This window comes from Macaca mulatta, chromosome 7 (assembly GCF_049350105.2).
Source record: "Macaca mulatta isolate MMU2019108-1 chromosome 7, T2T-MMU8v2.0, whole genome shotgun sequence".
Taxonomy (NCBI): domain Eukaryota; kingdom Metazoa; phylum Chordata; class Mammalia; order Primates; family Cercopithecidae; genus Macaca; species Macaca mulatta.
The window spans coordinates 164,530,288-164,544,143 of NC_133412.1; the positions used below are offsets into that span (position 1 = coordinate 164,530,288).

General features: G+C 49.4%; 1 protein-coding gene across 7 annotated transcripts in view; it reads right to left on the reverse strand.

The window, feature by feature from the left end:
• The window catches only part of CCDC88C (coiled-coil domain containing 88C), a 149,756-nt gene that overhangs the window by 5,516 nt on the left and 130,384 nt on the right, over positions 1 to 13,856 (reverse strand). For all 7 annotated transcript variants that reach the window (XM_077941623.1, XM_015144375.3, XM_015144377.3 and 4 more), the window contains 5 exons: positions 12,723 to 12,961; positions 6,800 to 6,988; positions 4,930 to 4,998; positions 2,390 to 2,458; positions 1,078 to 1,367 (listed from right to left, as the gene is read on the reverse strand). In XM_077941623.1, the coding sequence (XP_077797749.1) occupies positions 1,078 to 1,367; positions 2,390 to 2,458; positions 4,930 to 4,998; positions 6,800 to 6,988; positions 12,723 to 12,961 (856 nt within the window). The remainder of the gene's footprint in view (positions 1 to 1,077; positions 1,368 to 2,389; positions 2,459 to 4,929; positions 4,999 to 6,799; positions 6,989 to 12,722; positions 12,962 to 13,856) is intronic.

Sequence of the window (13,856 nt, forward strand, 5' to 3'; positions counted from 1 at the left end):
GCTAAATGAAGACCTATAGAGGTGGCAGGAGGATGTCAACAGGCAGTGTTCAGGGTGAGGAGCTGCAAAGCTGGTGCCAAATCCAGCTAGCTGCCTGTTTTTGTACATCCTGCAAGGTGAGAACAGTTGCTACATTTTTATTTTTTCTTGAGACAGTCTCGCTCTGTCGCCGAAGCTGGAGTGCAGTGGTGCAATCTCAGCTCACTGCAACCTCCGCCTCCCGGGTTCAAATGATTCTCCTGCCTCAGCCTCCCGAGTAGTTGGGATTAAAGGCGCCTGCCACAATGCCCAGCTAATTTTTGTATTTTTTGTAGAGACAGGTGTCTCTATAACTCTGCTTATTTGTAGAGATGGGTGTAGTTTTTGTAGAGATGGTGGCCAGGCTGGTCTCAAACTCCTGGACTCAGGTGATCTGCCCACCTTGGCCTCTCAAAGGCTGGGATTACAGGCGTGAGCCACTGCACCCGGCCAGTTGCTACATTTTTAATTGGTCAAAAAGAAATTTTGTAAAAACGTATTTCACAACATGCGAAAATCATGTGAAATTCAAATGTCAGTGTCCACAGTAAAGCTTTGCTGGATGCCAGCCATGTCCATCCACTGACATAGGATCAAGTGTTTGCTTTCTCGAATGGGCAGAGTTGAGTAGCTACAACAGAGACTGTGAGGCCCAGAAAGCCTAAAATCATTCCTCTCTGGCCCTTCCAAGGTCCTTAAAAGGTTGCCAGCCCCTGCTGGAGAAAATGCAGGGTAAGCGAGGACTCAGAGCTCTGCCATGAAACCCAGCGTGAGACCCTAGCCCTACAAGTCAGGTGCTGGCCACGCACCCTTGGTGCCGGCCACAAGCTCTGCCGGCTCACCTCCCAGACCCAGGGAAGAGCAGCCTCCGAGGTCAGGGGCTGGCGGCTGGCTTGCGGTGACTTGCCAGCTAGTGCTCTAGTCAGCCTCTCACGTCCAAGCCAGCTCTGTGCCTAGGCCTTGCCACCCCCACCCCATCCTTTTCTGCAGCTATGATCCTGAGCCAGGCAGAGACAGCGAGGGAGAGAGACGGGCCAAGTCTGTGTCCGGGTCACTCACGTGCGTGGGGGAGCTGCGGTTGCTCTCCTCCAGGAACTCCTCCAAGGTGACCATCTCACTGCTGGGGGAGGCCGAGCAGGGCCGCACTCCGACGTGGGGAGGAGCTGTGCCCCTCTTCTGGGCACCCTCCTGTGGGAGGGGCCCGTTCCGGGGCAAGGGGTACTCGTGGCGGCCGAGGGCATTGCGTCCTGGTGTGCTGGCTTCCCGGGGCAGAGTGGCCAGGTCCCTGCTAGGGATCAGGTCTTCGCTGCTGAAGCTCTCGGACCGGCCATGGAGCTGCTCGGAGGAGCCTGGGTGTCCAGGCAGGAGACAGAGGACCCTCATCAGTCTCGGCAGCCCTCTGATGGCTTCTAGAGGTTTCGTGCTGCCTTTGGCCCACTCCAAACTATCAGAGAGAAACCCCTGCCCCAAATCCCAGGGCTTACTCCCACCAGGCTGAAAGTCTATTAAATAATCTTTTGAATTTCACTTTGCCTTTAAAAACAAAATACCTTGAGATAAAAGTGGAAAGCTTCTGCTAAAGTTTAAGTTATTACTGGCTGCAAGGCACTGCCCTTGTTAGCACTCGCTCATTCATGTATTCAAAGCTTATTCAGCACCTGCTACATGTGAGGGGCCAAATGTACAGGGAAGGTTCATGAAGAAAGACCATATTCTGTGCCTAACACAAACTATACATGTTCCAAGAATCAAAATCCTCCAGATTTGTTCTGTGGCCACAGTAGAATGGAACTAGTGTTACTCTCCCCATTCTACAGATGAAGTAACCGAGACTCGAGACCTGTGACATGCCTGCATTCTCAGTGCTGCTCGGGGGAGAAGGGAGCTGAACCCCAACCCATTCTAACTCCCAGTCTGTGCCTGAAACTGTACAGTGTGGCCTCTGAATGCATCAGAATGTATTTGAAACCCCTAGTTATGTATTTTAAAAATTCTAATAATATGAGCCCAGAGCCAAACCACCAATACACTTCCCCCCGCCACCCCCCCCACCAAAATAGGGTCTCGCTTCTGTTTTCCAGGCTGGAATGCAGTAGTACAATCACAGCCTACTACAGCCTTGACCTCCCAGGCTCGAGCGATCCTCCCACCTCAGCCTCCTGAGTAGCTGGGACCACAGGCATGCGCCACCACGCCTGGCTAATCTTTTGCTTTTTGTAGAGATGGGGTTTTGCCATGTTTCCCAGGCTGGTTTCTAACTCTGGCCCAAGTGATCCAGCTGCTTGGGCCTCCCAAAGTGCTGATTATAGGCGTGAGCCACTGTGCCTGCTCCGAATCAATTTTTAAAAGTACACAGAAGCAGAAGACGTACCTTTTAGGTTAAGAGGTGAGCTGTTGCTGGATGTGTTTCTACTGCTCTCTAAGCTACTTGGCCGCGACACTGAAAGGAAATGGCAGTGTTAAAATCAAAAAGCCAATGAGCAGGTATATCCCAGATTAGCCATCTGAGAAAAACTACGCACTAACACAATCCTGTGCCAAAGCTAGGCCCAGTGCCCTCAGGAAGGAGGAACTCTGGGACTCCGTCTGCGCTCCAGTGAGGAAGCCTGGCTTCCCCAACAGAGTGCTGGGCACAGAACAAGTAGCCACCACCAGATGACAACTCTGCTTTTCTGCGTGTAGGAGGCCTGGGGCTGCCGCTTCACACAACTCCACAGAGGAAATCTCACACAGAACGCCAGCATAGAGGGCAGACAAAACAAGGCTGCTCTGGGTGAACCAGAGGTTGAGGTGGGGGGGGGGTCCTCCTCTATTACCGCACAGAGCTTTCTGGAACACATGCGGACAGCCTCAGCCGAGGCCATGGGAAGAAAGGTGAGGGCTGTTCAGGACCACGTGTGTGCACGTGTAAGTGTGTGTACCTGTAACCAGTGAGGTGTCACGTCAGGAGACCCACAGGGAGCAGGTGCCAGGGGCCTGGGACGGAAGGGGGCACTCCCTTCTCCTGGATATTTGCTGTTCTTCAGTTTGTGTCCTTTGCCTTAAATTTACATCTGCCCCAAAGGAAGAAAATCAAGGCTTACGGTGCTGAGGGCACCTGCCCACCTGCTCTCCTGGCCACAGTGGGTGCTTGCCTGAGTGTGGCTCTGCCATGCCACCCCACTGTAGACTTTGGGGAAGGCTGGCACCATTCCCTACAGAGGGCAGGCCATCCCTTCCAGGGCCCGCAGGCCTCTCCGGGGTCACTCCTCCAGCAGCCCTATCTCGAGAGCGAACATGTCCACGCTGCTGTGCTATGAACCCCCGTGGCAGGGACGGCATTTCAGTTGTCCCTGCAACCCCCAGCCCCCAGCAGGCGTTGGGCTGAGCCACCTCAGGAGCCTGCAGAGACACCTGGGGTTCCTCTGCTTGCTAGGCCACCAACGCAAGTTCATTCAGGTTTCCCGGGTCCACGGGGCACCTGGTTCCAAGGGCTGAGGTGCTCTGCAAACAGCAGCTGTCCAGAAAACACCTGCTAGCAAACATGTTTGAAACTGAGCCAAAAACATACTTGGTGATAGTGAATAGCCTAAAAACAGCGTCGGTCCCCTCCCTGAGCAGTGACAACGTGAAATAAACAAATGCACATCTCTCTTTAAAAAAGAAGTAAATTTCAGTACAAGGAAACGGTGATAGCAATCAACGGCCCGAAAGCACCATTGTTTATTCAAGTACTGCAACGCAAATCCTTTTCCCTTCTTTTTCCTCAGAGAAGCTAGAGGAAACAGAACATTTATGAAAAAAGCTCCTATGGTTAGCTGACTGATCACAAATCTGGCTGCTCGGGGAGATGCCCCCAGCACACGAGGCAGATTTCTCCTGTTGCATTAGCCTCCACTCAGCGTAAAGATGTAAGACTCCCGTTCATTCAATTGTTTCATTACAGTTCTTTTTTTTTGTTGTTTTTTGAGACGGAATCTCACTCTGCCGCCCAGGCTGGAGTTCAGTGGCGGGATCTCAGCTCACTGCAAGCTCCGCCTCCCGGGTTCACGCAATTCTCCTGCCTCAGCCTCCCAAGTAGCTGGGACTACAGGCGCCCGCCACGTCGGCCGGCTAGTTTTTTGTATTTTTTAGTAGAGACGGGGTTTCACCGTGTTAGCCAGGATGGTCTCGATCTCCTGACCTCGTGATCCGCCCGTCTCGGCCTCCCAAAGTGCTGGGATTACAGGCTTGAGCCACCGCGCCCGGCCTCATTACAGTGCTTTACTCAAGTAGAAGACTGTAAGAATGTCAACATCATCAAGCTTTTTAGACCGTGGATAGGGGTAGGAGGTGATGCCAGCTCCTACACTTACCAAGCCTTTCAGAAGTAAACTGAAATCGATGTAAACTTCTAAGAGTCTTTTTAGGATTATTTTCTCACACTTCTAGGGTTGCCTTTCAAAAATTAAAGCAAAGGAGCTTTTAATTTCTGAGAAGGCAGGTACTGTTTACTGTCCCCCTTCTGCAAAAATTTATAACATGCCCGAATCAAATGACAAGTGCTTCTAACAATTTCCAAGACTAAATACGCCTCAGAGCTACTGTGGGCAACCGCAGCCAAGTGAAGACAGTAAGGGACCTTCTTGAAATGAATGCTCCCCACCTGAGGCACTGGAACTTCCTGGCCAACCTAGAAGGGTGCTTGAAGGCATGAAGAGGAAAGGTCAGTGCTTCCAGAACTGTGATGCTTGGGAGGCAGCAAATTCCCCACCACTGGAGGTATATGAGTAGAAGCTACATGCTCAGCCCCCTGAGGAGGGGAAGGAAGAATGGGTCCCCCATTCCCATCTTCATTTGGTGTTGGACTCCCCTACAGGACTCAGCTTAAAGGAAAGGTACCGTGGATAAAAACCAGTCTGGAAACGCAGACGCAGCACCCTCCCTACTCACCGTACTGCCTGTGGTTGGGGACCTCAAACTCCAGGGATGGCTCGCAGAGGTTGTCATCTGAGTTATAGGCTAAGGTGAAAATGAGGCTGGTGAGTCACGGTTACGGAACATCCCTCATCCACAGGGAACCCTGCCACCTCGCCTGGCACCTGGATCCCAGCAGCTCCAGCTCTTGGGATGAGGGCGTGGTGTGCAGGTGCTGCCTTTGGGACCTGCCTCTCCTACCCCTCCACTATTTCTCCTGCTGAGCAACCCTGACACTCCCGATTCCCATCCCCTTTAAATCACTCTTCCACCTCTGCTGTGACTGGGACATGTGGACCAAAGGTGTGTTCTGGCCTAAGGATGATATAAAAAGAGCTGAGTATTGAGTATCCTGGGGGGCCCCTTCCAGCCTCAGAGGCCAGCCCTGAGAGCAATTCGCTTTCAGCAGTCAAGTTGTCTTCAGGTAGCAGGAGGAAGAAGGAAAAAAAAGAGGCAAAATCAGAATCTACCCCTTGAGGGGACAGGCTGAATTCCTGGGGACTAAACATTGCACCAACAGCTCCTGACCAGAAACACACCTGGAAACCACGGGCCATCAAGCACACGGCCTTTCCCTGAGAACTGGAAATGTCCCACCCTCAATCCTGCTAGTTTCTGCCTCAGAGCAGACCCTGGATCCCCTCCAAAATGACAACGGGGTCTCCATTTTGGAGATGGTGACATGCCCACCTGCAATGGATATCTGGAGTTTGAGTGTCCCTTGAGGTCAGGACCCTGTCTCTGTTGCTTTGTTTTGTTGATCAGACTCAAGGTTCTCCACGCCCATGGCTTCAAGAGTCAGGTGGGTGGGTTTATTTATGCAAATTAACCCCTTCTTGCTCTCTCAGACTTCTAACACCCCAGAGGCAATCACTTTCAACTCCTTCATCTGTTTCTCTGGATATTTCCCTGTCTCTTATATTATAAGGGGAATGCCCTTTTCGGTTTTAAGCATTATCTCTTCCTTTCTCTTTGCATATTTTAAATTCCCAAATGCGCCTCCCTTCCCTGTTGCTTTTTTTATAGCATCCTGTTCTTGTTTCTTGGGTGCAATCATTTCTCTTATCTCTGATTTGAGTGTCACCTGGTAAGGTCTGACTGAGCCATTCTGCTGGGACTCTCTCAGGCTAATGAGATTACTCAGAATATTTTAATCTCATGCCTAAAGATGTGAACTCGTGGCACCCTGGAAACAGGGAGTTCGTAAATCCTTCACTGAACCCATTTGATTTTAATACAGAACACTTGCCTCAACTGTGTCAGTGAACTTCCAGTTCAGAGACTCTATCCTTTCTTGGCCCGGTGTAGTGGCTCAACACCTGTAATCCCAGCACTTTAGGAGGCCAAGGCAAGAGCCTTGCTTGAGGCCAGGAGGTTGAGACCAGCCTGGGCAACATGATGAGACCACATCTCTACAAAAAATTTAAAACTACACACACACACACAAATTTAAAATATATAATTTATCTTCTCTCGAGAAAAAACCTCCAAACTTTTACCAAGGTAGGGCAATGGCAGTTGCCTGCTTTTAGCCCAAACTCTGGTTCTCAGCCCACCTTCCCTTCCCTTCTGGAGCTATTTGGTGCCTTCACTTCCTGAATGCTGGTGGTGGCAGTGGGTTCTGAGGCCCCATTGCAGTTAGGCCTCTGGAGGGTTTCCTGCCCAAAGTCCTTGGCTGGTAAACACAGCTGCATCTGTGCCACCAAAGCCTGTCAGCGGCCTCACCCCTTTGCTCACCACCTATCAGACTGAGAGGAGAGCGACTCCTCTGAATTCGAAGAGCCTGGGGCCTTCGGAAGGGACATTAGGCCTGACGCTCATGGCTCTGGAAGGGCTCGCAACTCACCTTTGGTGCGGCCCGGGTGCCGGGCGATGGGGGTGGAGCTGGAGGGGGCTGTAGTGGTGGCTGAAGTTGAGCAGGTCCGGGAGCCCAGCTCCGAGGGCCAGGACCTCATGGCCGGATCGGTGGAGGCATCTGTGCAGTCAAGGCTGCCTCTGTGTGGGGAGCCTCGCTTTGGTTTTGGATCCCCAGGGCCTGAGGCAGAAGAGGACATTGAGAAATGAGACTGCCAAGTCCTGTGCCCTGTGGACAACCACACCATGGCCTAGAAGCAGGGCAGCAGGGCACAAGGACCACAGAGACAAAAGCGGGGCTGCCACAGCTCTCGGGCTGCGACTTAAAAGGGGCCTGGTGGGGCAGGTTGGGGCGAGAGGGCTTGGCCTCAGGCGGGTGTTGGAGGCCCCATTGAGGATGGCTCTGGCTCTAATGCTGGGGTCACACTGCCAGCCCTGAGAGGCTGGGAGGAAACAAAGGGAGCCCCTGAGGGGATAAACTGCTGGTAAAAGTCACACATACTCACTCTAGGACACATCTCCTGCGTAACACTGTCTGGAACTTGAATCCCTGACTTCCAAAGATCCTAACAGATGTCTGCCAGCTCCAAAACCTGCAGCTGAGGATCCGAAGGTCCTGCTGCCTGGACTCACTAAGGACTTCAAATAGAAGTTTATTGCTAACCTCACAATATTCTGTGTTTTCAAAAAGGGAAGCCTTAATCTCTAACTGCAAGAAAATCTTTACCTTGTATCTTGTGCTTTTCTGCAATCTCTAACTTTTCTACCATGAACAAAAACTGGTCAAAATTAAATTAAATCATATCATATATAAAATCATAAAAAAATACAGTCCGTAAGACCAACTATCCCACAGGAAAGAGGACAGGCTCTCCAAACACAAGATAAAAATGAACACGGCTGGCATTCCTAAGAGCCGACAAAGCACTCTGCAGAGCGTCCCACTCCGTGTGCCCCGACGGCCATGGACCCAGAGCCAGGACTCACTGCTGCAGTTCGGCTTCTTCACCCGTGCAGCTGTCTGCCCTCCCCGTCACTCCCAGTCTGGGTTCACTGTGCAGTTTTAAGCGCCCAGAACTGATGATTTGAAATCAAGGGGAAATGTGGATTCTGAAAGATAACCTTGATGAGAAGCAAGACTCAAGTCTGCCTGAAGTGGGACAGGTGGAATGAATTGGGACAGGTGGAATGAATCGGGACAGGTCATCCTACAGGTGAAGCTAAAACAAGGATCCACGGGGGAGGCAGAGATGAACGAACAGTTAGCATGAGCAGCGGACAGAGAAAGCACAATTCCAACAGCGTGCGCAGGAGACAGGTCTGGAGGACCCGGCGCCGCGGCAGCCCAGGTTCCCAGAGCGAGGCTCATGAGATGAAGTCAGTGGCACATTAACTCTCACATTTTAGTAGTTACGTGTTTATTCTTACGATTACCTTGTTTTTATGATGATACTTGTGTTTTCCACTTACAGGACTGATACTAATCTTTCCTTTTAATACATTTAACTACATACTGTGAATCAACGTAAGGGAAAACATGTAGGTAATCATATTTTTGTAGGTAATCATATAGATGGTATCAGGATATGACAAAAATAACGGAGGTGGTCCAGGGATGGCTGGAGACAGGAAATGCTCCGCCGGTAACAGCCTCGCGGGCCGGCTGGCATTTTCCCCTGCTCGAGGCATGATTTGTGTGCTGATGTTCTTTCTGTCTCCTGCTGTTTTAACTTCAGCATCCAAGATGTCAGAAAACCACAGCACAGTCATAAAACTTCACTCTGGGCTGAACTCTGGCTGGCAAAATCAATCCAATTAGTCAAAATGTCTGAACGGAACAATCAATCCTTCAAAACAGAACATATTTTATAAGGGCCTTACCGGAAAAGGCCCACAATTCAGTGCTCTGACAAAGGAAGAGGAGAGAAGGGCAGCAGTTTTAAATTTAGCTGCTTAAAAATAAAGTCTTAAAAAACCCCTCACTTGACAGAGGCTGTATATTTTAGAAAGTGCAGCAACCACCCGCCAGTGCCGCTTGACACACGGGCAAAACATAAGCTCGCAGGTGCAAGAGACGGGAGAGGGGCACGGCCACTCGACTTACTTAGTACGGACATCCTGGCCCAAGGACATGTGCACGTATATCCTGAGGCTCCCCCTAAAACTGTGTTGTGCTGAAGAAACGGTCCAGGGAGTGTGACAACTCATCTTCTATTTTGAAATCAGAATCCACGCTGGCTACTTTAAGCTTGAAATTGGGGGCAGGAGGAGGGGTCCGCTATCGGCCATCTGGCCTTTTAGACGCTGGCTTTTTTTGTTTGTTTGAATTTTGGAAATGGAGGAGGATACACAATGCAGACACATGATAAAGGAAAGGGATTAGAAATCTCCAATGTCGGAGAAAGAGACAGGCTCGTTAGGAGAGGATGGGATGTCGGAGGAAGACCAGAACCGCAGACGTTTAGAGAGAGCTGGGTGGGTCGTTGGAGACTTGTCTTTGTCCTTGTTTTTGCTTTTCAAAAAGGGACTCTTTTTGCGCGGAGGTGCTAAATTGTTACCAATTGGATAACCCAAAGGAGGAAGGAAAAAAGAAAACACAAATAAATGAAATGAATAATAATGACAAATGAATCGAAATTAGCTAAATGTACTTAAGAAATCAGAATCCCATCTTGCCCAGGAAAGATGAAAACAGTACACAGTTACTCAGACCAGAATCAGGGCTCAGGAATCATCTGTGCTCTGACTCAATTAATTTAAAGGCACCTGAATGCCAATAACTTATTTCCTCAGCACGTGAGGAGAATTACATACTGCCCAAGGGGCCAAGGTTTAGATGATTTTTCAGTTTCAGTGTGCCAAATTATTAAGCACGAATGCTTATTAGTTTAGGGCCCAGCTTCTCTTACTCATCCATTTTAATGATAGGGTCCCTAACAGCTCAGCTCACACAATCCTCCCGTTCCCACCCAAAGACTTTGGGAACACTCAATGATCCGTTTCAGGGCGCTGTAATCAAATACTCTACCTGAAGTATTCACTAATGATTTTGTATCTCTAAAATAATCTTTTGGCAGGACGAGTTTTAAAATAATTTAAATATCTCCTTTGCATATTAAAAAAACCCTTCAAAACCAAGAATCATGATTTCCTTTTAGATCTTCTATATACATCCTCCACTCCAATCCTCCACTCCTTAGCCTTTAAATTACAGTGTCTTAACAAAGCAGACAATTGGGCTAACTTCTTAAACATGTCTTCTATTAACATTAATCCACCTAACCAATTTCTGATGTAGGATTAAAGTTGATGCCAGGATTTCCATTATTTCTTCCTCCACAGCACCACCTGGTGGCGACAGTGGTTCACACCACAGAAAAAGGGACCAACTCATTCAAGGTTGGTGTCCTTGCGGCCAGTTCAGGGCTAGGCTCTTGTTCGGCATCTTCAGGGACCCAAACAGCTTTACCCGGAGGCAGTCCATGCAGTTAAGTGCATGCAGTTAAGAGCTCAGGCCCCGGAGTGTGGTCGACCTGAATTTGGGTCCCACTTACCCAAGGCAAGGGTTTCATTCACACTGTTGAGCCTCACTTTCTCAGCTCTACAAAGCGGAGGCCACTTTCACCTGCCTCAACAGGGTCGTTGGGAGTCAGTGAGATGCATAAAGCACATAAAGTAGTTAAAGGGTGCTGGACCCAGAGGGAGCACCCAAGACATGGTGGCTGCTAGCGATCGTGACCATGGTTACGGACCTGCTCGCTCATGGATCGCTTTGGACCAGTCAAGCATTTTTTTTCTCTGAAAGTTTTCCTAACTCAGACTGATTCTAGTTAATTAATTCCACTTAAACAGTAATACAAGTTGAGATGACAAACGTCCAAAAATTAAACAGGAGCCAATATAAAAACCTGAGGCAACAGAACCCCTCTAGATTAAAAAAAGTTAAGCTTATCGTTTACTCACATGAGTCCTCTAATTTTTTTCTTTTTCTCACCCTGTCTTACGGTGCTGACGCTATCTAATCTCATCCCCATAAAGAATGACAGTATTAGTCCCCGAATAAGGTACGTGAACATTATTTTTGTTAGAGATGGGGTGTCACTCTGTCGCCCAGGCTGGAGTACAGTGATAGCTCGCTGTAGCCACGACCTCCTGGGCTCAAGTCTACTGAGCAGCTAGGACTATAGGTACGTGCTACCACACCTGGCTAAATTAAAAAAAAATTTTTTTTTTTTTTTTTTTTTTTTGTAGAGATGGGGGTTTCCCTGTGTTGCCCAGGCTGGTCCCAAACTCCCGGCCTCAAGTGATCCTCCTGCCTTGGCCCTCAAAGTGCTGAGATTATAGTGAGATTATAGGCATGAGTAACTGCATCAGGCTTTTTTTTTTTTTTTTTGCATCTGAAGGAGACACAACAGGTACCTGTGAATGTGCCCCCCTGAAAGGCTTGTGCACACACCACACTCAGAGGGTAGCCTGTCGCTGGTCCTCAGTGCTATATCCTCCACCTCCAAGACCTCATGGGTCTCAGGCATAGGCTGGGTCTTCAGAAAGTCCTGGTATCCTTTGTAAAAATGTAAATGACTCGGGATAAACAATCCCCCCAAAATGGTATTTAAAGGTAAAGCTGAAAATTTAACAATGTGTAAGGTAAATGCTGTGTCTAATCGATTCTAAGACACATTTTTCCCCCTATACTTTAACATCTCGGAAATTAGGAGGCAGTTTCAATGGTGTCTCAGTCACCACTGGCCAGGTGGCCACAGTGACAAAATGGACATTGTCATAACCAACTCATCTTGCTCCTATTTTCCTTTCATGTGTGTGTACAAAAATCGAATTCTTATTTAGAAAAGCTCTTTCAGCAAGAGCATAATACAAATTCGAAGTGGTGGCCCTGTACCGTTTGATTGCCTCGTGGTATATAGAGTAACTGTACAGCTTTCGTGTCTCCTGAGAGGTGATGAAATCCAGCATACATGACTAGAAACTCTGTTCTTGTTTCAGAACCTCTGGCAAACTCCAAAGGACAGCCCTGAGGGAAAAGGCACAGGGTGTCCTATGGCTGGTGGGACACATGGCCAGATCAGGCTGAAGAAGTCGTAACCCACCTTTCAAAGTGGTAACAGATGAATCACCCAAGGGCTTTCAGGACATCTTATATACATGGAGAATGTGTTGAGTGCACCTGGGATCTCCCTGCACAAAGCGGCTTACTACAAATCTTTGGCACATATGAGGGAACCTCAAAATAAGCTTCCTTGCTTGTCTCTTTGGTACCTGCACGAATGTCAGCTTCGGATATTCAAATATCTGCCTGGCTACGTGATGAATGATGCTTTTCATTCTAAAATAACAAAAGCTGCTGGGCGTGGTAGCTCACGCCTGTAATCCCAACAGTTTGGGAGGCTGAGGCGGGTGGATCATTTGAGGTTAGGAGTTCGAGACCAGCCTGAGGCGGGTGGATCACTTGAGGTTAGGAGTTCGAGACCAGCCTGGCCAACATGGTGAAACCCCATCTCTACTAAAAACACAAAAAATTAGCCAGGCGTGGTAGTGGGCGCCTGTAATCCCAGCTACGTAGGAGGCTGAGGCAGGAGGCTCACTTGAACCTGGGAGGCAGAGGTTGCAGTGAGCTGAGATCATACCATTGCACTCCAGCCTGGGCAACAAGAGTGAAACTCTGTCTCAAAAAAAGTAAAATAAAATATAAAATAAAATAAAATAACAAAAGCATTATGGGACAAAATGGTCACCATGCTGACATTTCTACTTGGCTCATAACACACCTAAGCAGAAGGTGCATGTGCAGTCACTCACCCCTGGCACGTTCCTGCACAGGTGTGCACAGCCACCGGCGAGAGACCTTCAGGACACCCCCTTCCTCACCCGACCACGGCCAGGGCGGCCGCCCCTACCTTTCCCCGCAGACCCGTTGTGGGCGTCGCGCTCTTCTGTACAGCTGGAGCCCAGTTGGGGGGTGTCGGAGTTCTCGGGCTGTGATCTGAGAGGCTGAGAGGCCGCCGGCGAGGCGGGGTCTGGGGACTCCAGCTGCCAGGGAGGGCTGTCCACGGTGGATTTTAAGCGTTCCCTCGAACCCTCTTTCTTTGGTTTGATGAGTTTGACTAAGGCTTTGGCTCCAATCCAGTGGTTCTTCCTAGTTAGAAGTAGATGTTTAGGACATAGCCAGCCCTCCCACACACCCCCAGCGGTACCTGGTTCCCTAATGTGGGCTGAGATGTTCTTCCCCAGTCTGGGAAGTTTGGCCATGTTCACGTGGGGTTCAGGACGATGATGCTCATGACCATGGTAATCGTTTTTGGGGCTCAGGAGCTGGAACCTAATTCTCAGTTTGGCGCAGGGCTGGGGATGGTAGAAGCATGTGCATCATGACAGAAATCCACTCTAGTCTCCCAGAATGAAGGAAGTGATGCCGGGCTTAATTTAGTTGGCAATTTTTCTGTCAAAAAGCCATTTCCATGAATCTCATTTTCTGCTAAAGTTAATAATCAGTGAAATAAGCTGACATTCCCCTGACTCCTCCCTTGCACTGAGCAATCTGGGTGAGTGGAGAGGGCAGAGGAGAGCAGCCTGTTTGATTAAAAATCAGTGCATTTAAGGAGTAAGCAGTAACATCACAGCGAGCTGGACACCGAGGGCATCCTGGTGTGACATGAAGAGAACTCCCGCCTGGGCTCTCACCCTGACTCTGAAACTAAACAGCGCCTATTTATATTATCACTCCAGTTTCTCATCTGGGCTTCAATTTCTGTGTCAAACAAGACTCAGACCAAGGTTCTGGGCCAGGCACGGTGGCTCATGCCAATAACCCCAGCACTTTGGGAGGCCGAGGCAGGTGGATCACTTGAGGTCAGGAGTTCGAGACCAGCCTGGCCAACATGGTGAAACCCCATCTCTACTAAAAATACAAAAATTAGCCAGGCGTGGTGGCACATGCCTGTAGTCCCAGCTACTCGGGAGGGTGAGGCAGGAGGATGGCTTCAACCTGGGAAGTGGAGGTTGCAGTGAGCTGAGATTGTGCCACTGCACTC